The sequence below is a fragment of the Homalodisca vitripennis genome, unplaced genomic scaffold (genome assembly GCF_021130785.1).
Source record: "Homalodisca vitripennis isolate AUS2020 unplaced genomic scaffold, UT_GWSS_2.1 ScUCBcl_432;HRSCAF=2406, whole genome shotgun sequence".
Taxonomy (NCBI): domain Eukaryota; kingdom Metazoa; phylum Arthropoda; class Insecta; order Hemiptera; family Cicadellidae; genus Homalodisca; species Homalodisca vitripennis.
In genome coordinates, this window is record NW_025776546.1 from 48,338 (window position 1) to 53,575 (window position 5,238).

The window sequence follows — 5,238 nt, forward strand, 5'->3', positions numbered from 1 at the left end:
ACAACATTAGATCCGCGTTTAAAACACACAACACTCTTAGAAAAAGTCTCGTAAAAACAAAACAAAAAAACTGCACACAGGATTCCAAAAACTGTGTTTACAGTTTAAAATGTAGTTGCAATAGGGAATACATAGGCGGGACAAAAAGACCACTAAACGTAAGGATAAAAGAGCACAAAGAAAACACGAGAAAGGGTCCCACAGAAAAGTCTAAAATTGCACACTATTGTTGGTCCAAAGACCATCATATGAATTGGGATGAAGCCAACATAATACATCGAGAACCACATTTCTTCAAAAGGAAATAATTCGACGCAATATACATTAAATTGGCAGACCAACCAATCAGTCAACCATCAGTCGAGATTAGGCCGCTTTGTTTTCCAATTATAAAAGATGAACTAAAGAGAAAACCAAAAGTATGAAACGGATCAGATATTTGTAATAAACCAGTGCGGAGTCACAATATGGTTTTAAGAAGTTCATCTCGCATGAACCAATAATAGCGAAAGGGCTAATTCCTGTCTTTCTTGTTTCACTGAACGATGGCAAATGTCAGAAAAAATCCTGTTTCATTCACAATCCTTCCATCGTCAAAAATAATCTTGAAACACCTTCCAAAATACATCACAAGCTGGAGCAGGTGACTGGAACGAATCCACAGAGCAGAACACCGACTGGGCCATGCAGATCGAGCAGAGTGAGAGCTGGACTGAACCACCACAGCAGACAGATGACTGGAATGAAAACTCCAATGATGGATTCCAGACAGCAGGTGGTCGTGGGGGTGGAAGAGGTGGACGAGGACGTGGAGGAGGTGGGGAGCGTGGTAGGGGAGGTCCCCGAGGTGGCCGAGGGGGCTACCAGAACGGCAGAGGAAACTATAATAACCAAAACAACCGAGGTGGTGGTGGTGGCTATTACAACCGTAACAATAATGGAGAGGAACGCAACAACTTCTACCAGAATGGTTACCAAGCTCGAGGTGATGGCGAGCGAGGCTACAGAGACAACAGGGAAGGCGGACCCAGGCGTGGTGGACCCCGTGGCGGTGTTGGTGGCGGCGGCCAGGATCGGAGACCCAGACCAGACCGTGGAGGTCCCAGAGGCGGTGGAGGCAGGGGAGGCAGCGGCAACCCTCGTGGCGGAAATCGAGGAAACCGCCAATAACACAACCTGTCTTACCAAACTTTCTGTGATGTTGAGTGGAACAGACTCTGCAAGTTTAAAGGCAGAAGAAAAACTGATGTTTTACTTTTGCTAGGCAGGTTTTTTTCACAGGGATAAGAAAACAATGAAACCATGAAACTTTTTGTAAAGTGTTATAAATAATAAAAAAATAGAAAAAAGTGCAGTCCGTGATGAGACGAGAGTGTGGAAGTGACTTTTAACAGCTGCCTCAACAAAGAATGGTAATGTATGATAGACATATAAAATTCTACAATATCTAGAGGCGCTCTTGTTTAAACGTCAAAATCTTATCTAGAATACTCTAATCTTATCAGTGGAATTGGCTTTCTAGTTAATAGTGTGTGTCATGAGTATCGATGTTTTTTTTATTTATATTTTTTTGTTTCTAAACATGGACCCATTGCCTTTTAATTTGGATTTAATGGTAATAACATATTAGTTCAGCTCTAAGATAGATGTATACAAAACGATTGAATACATTAATAAAAGGTTATTTTATTTAATCTTAAAAACAATAGTACTAATGTTTATACATTATTACGATAATTTTATAGCTTTTGTTGTATTCTAAAAATGAAGAATTTCTTACATGCTATACCCTGTGCCAAATATAGAAGGTATGAATTGATTAGTTTCAGTTAGATTAGTTAGTAATATATACAAAATGTTACAGTAAATTTATGACCTACCTTGATTTGCTAAAGACACTAACGTATATCTGACAGTCAAGAGTGGCTAAATTCTAAAAATTTATAATACGTTTCCTTAATTAATAGAGGATATAATTGTGGTGAAAACCTCTACGCCTTGTACGGATATTATCAAATGCCTCTTCAAGCCCTAAATCGAGTTTAGAAATCCTTTTATATAAACTTCTCTAATATGTTAATAGTTATACTAAACAATACCGCATCTACATTTAAACATGTGTCGTAGTTTATCTGTTTATATTAAAAACAATATAAATGTCACAGCCGAAACCTGCTATACAATAATAAAATGATAAATAGTCAAACTACAGGAGAGACTAACTAACTTTAATCAAATCCATGAAGTTTTTTTACTTCCAGCTATACTAATAAGCAATAACATGACATGTCGAATACTTTGCCTGGATATTGGATCTAAACTATGATAATTTACCACATAGACATTAATGTAAGACAGGTAAATATACATGTTTTTTCTCTATAGTATTATGTATTGTATGGTAATAAGAGTCATCACATAAACAATCAAGTGGATATAAAAGCAAAATAAAAAGAAACAGGTGAATCATAAACAACAGAGCACATATTAATAATTTTTAATATCTATGGAAACAACAAAGGATAGTTACTAAAAATCTTTCGACGAACTCTGTAGTGTTATTTATAAAATTGTGAACTCACACCACATGAATTTGAGAAGCACGACCAGAAAAAAGTGGCCAAAAGCTTGATAACAATCTTTTTTATTGTTCAGTTTAATTTTCAAAGCCGTTCAACACTCAGGAGGTGGAAGATATACACTGGGAGTACGGTGGCGAAGACCTGGATCGAGACAAGAGCTTATAGATGAGTTACTTTCATTATTTAATATTTAAAGTTTGTTCTCTAACTATTCTTCTTACCCAATCAGTTTATATAATAGCTTTACATACTAATAATTGCAGGAGGAACTAGTGAAACAATTCCTATGTAACTATAACGCGTTTACAATTAACAGAATTTTAATCTGTAAAAAATTTTAAAAGTTTATTTTCTTGTTTAATGCTGGTTTTCATAATCAACAAATAACTTTCATGTGTTTTGTAGGCAAATACAAGGAACGTCATTTATGATTTTAAATTCTTTAGTACTCTAAGTGTACAAAAAAAAAAAATCAGTTTAAAATCATTTTCCATACAATATCGAAATGTTTTAAACATCCGTTCAAACATATTTCGTTTTAAATCCTCTGATATATATTTATAGTTAAGCAAAGGAATACCACATATATATTTTAATAAGTGTTGTAGTTATTTTTTTATCGAAAAATTAACAAATGTAACCTCCGTGACTTGCTTATTAATAATAAAGTGATAAATAGTTTAAGTACATGAGCGTATTCAATGTTAACTATGCAATAAGTAAAGAAGGTTAAGGTAACGTGAAAATCCTACCATGGTGTGTTTATTGCAGGATGGAAATAGTTAGACATGTGGTCATCCATAGCATTTCATAATTAATGACAATTCAAAACTTTTTGAAAATTAAATAGAATTAAACTTAACCCTCATGCTCACTTCAATAAAAAGATCTTTGCATAGTAGCTTATCAATACCGTAAATTGTTTTCCCTAAGGAGCTGTTTAATTTCCGTGAATATTCTGGAACTAGATACATAATAGTGATAACATAAAATGTATGAAAGTATTTTTGTTGCTGATATACTAGTTAGAAATTACATGTCTGGAACAGTTATACACCTTTAACTCTATTAAGTATATTTAGGTAATCAGATAACACGATTTCGTTTAATGTCAGTGTTAGTCATAATGTAAACAATTCAAGGTGAAAACCAAAATAGACACTGTTGAAACATACGCAACATTACACACACACACACACACACACACACACACACACACACACACACACACACACATATATATATATATATATTTATATATATATATAAATAATGACCGGATGACATTATATAGACCGGAAGTTTAACATGGACCAGGATGTTTTCATAATTCAGTTTTATATTCAACACGCAGGTCCAAGAATCTCCAACATGATTAACTACACTACCAACCCCAAATACACTACTGAGAGTATATTCATATTTTCTATATTCTCCATTAAAGTTATTTTACTGTTTTAATTTAATTACAAATTTTAAGTATCACTTAATTTCAGAAATTTACTTTACTTAGATTCTCAAATAGTAAAAAATGTGAGTGCGTAATTTTGAATTTTTTATGCTTATCTTATGCTCTAAAACAGTTAAACATACCTACCTTATTTTACATTAAGATCGGGTTTGGGAGTTTTTTTATCAGTTATGTGGTTCTGTTACATTACTGTGAATTAATTCTATCATGGACTCTTTACGACACATGTTAGACAATTCCATAACTTATTTTGTTACTTAAGGTGATAGGCCAAAGATCAGTTATGATTACTGAAAATAGCGTACCTGTACATATCAGTATAATGAGGCAAGCATTAAATTCATTCAAGCAGAAATGACATACACGTGCAGAGCTCTCAACCTAATCTAACCAACAAGTAATCAGTCAAAATATGTCTACTAGTAAATGTATTTCTCATTTAGGGAAGGAAACATCTATAAATCCAGGTATAGGTAGGAGTCATACAAACATATTACCTGCTAAAGTAAAGTTCTCTATTTTTAGCATTAATACTTACTGTCCTCAACACTTATAACATTTTTGTGACATTTTTTACCACGTCTTTTTGGTATGTAAAACAATAAATTTCCTTTAAGTTAATTCTATTAAATTTCATCCCTAAGTTTCTTTAATGTGTCATCAAAGTTTAATTTTTCATCAATGTTACGTTCGTAGGCAAGTTTTATCTCTATCTTACTCGGTAACAATTTGTATTAATTGTACCAAAACACGTATAATGGTGTGAAATTTAAATATTAATTTTATCAACCGCAAATTTTTAATAGTCATTCAACTCATAGCACTCAGAGAACCACTACAAGTAACACGATGAGATGTCCAGAGGCAGGATCAGGACCAGGACTCACATGATTGAATAATTTTAACATCACAATTTCCCTTCTCAGTATTTTTTGTTACCCAGAGCATTTTACATCCTAGTTTTAATTACTATTTATCTCAACACAAATAATAGAACAGTTCATGAAGAGAAGTATTGTATTTTTTTACTAGTTTTTTTTAATTTTGTAATAAATGTAATTTATTACGAATTTCCCTTCAATTCGTATAGTGAAGTTAGTAACCTTAGTTTTAGTTGTTATTAATCCTCTCTGTAACTAAAGAGTCCAGGGAGAATAGGCCATCAATATTATTCTACGTAAACCA

At 33.2% G+C, this 5,238-nt stretch overlaps 1 protein-coding gene across 1 annotated transcript; it reads left to right on the top strand.

Annotated features, from left to right (window-relative positions):
* The first annotated feature begins 684 nt into the window (after window positions 1–684).
* Window positions 685–1,170, top strand: LOC124370680 (rRNA 2'-O-methyltransferase fibrillarin-like). Its single transcript, XM_046828966.1, has one exon. The coding sequence runs from the start codon at window positions 685–687 to the stop codon at window positions 1,168–1,170; it is 486 nt and encodes a 161-aa protein (XP_046684922.1).
* The last annotated feature ends 4,068 nt before the right edge of the window (window positions 1,171–5,238 follow it).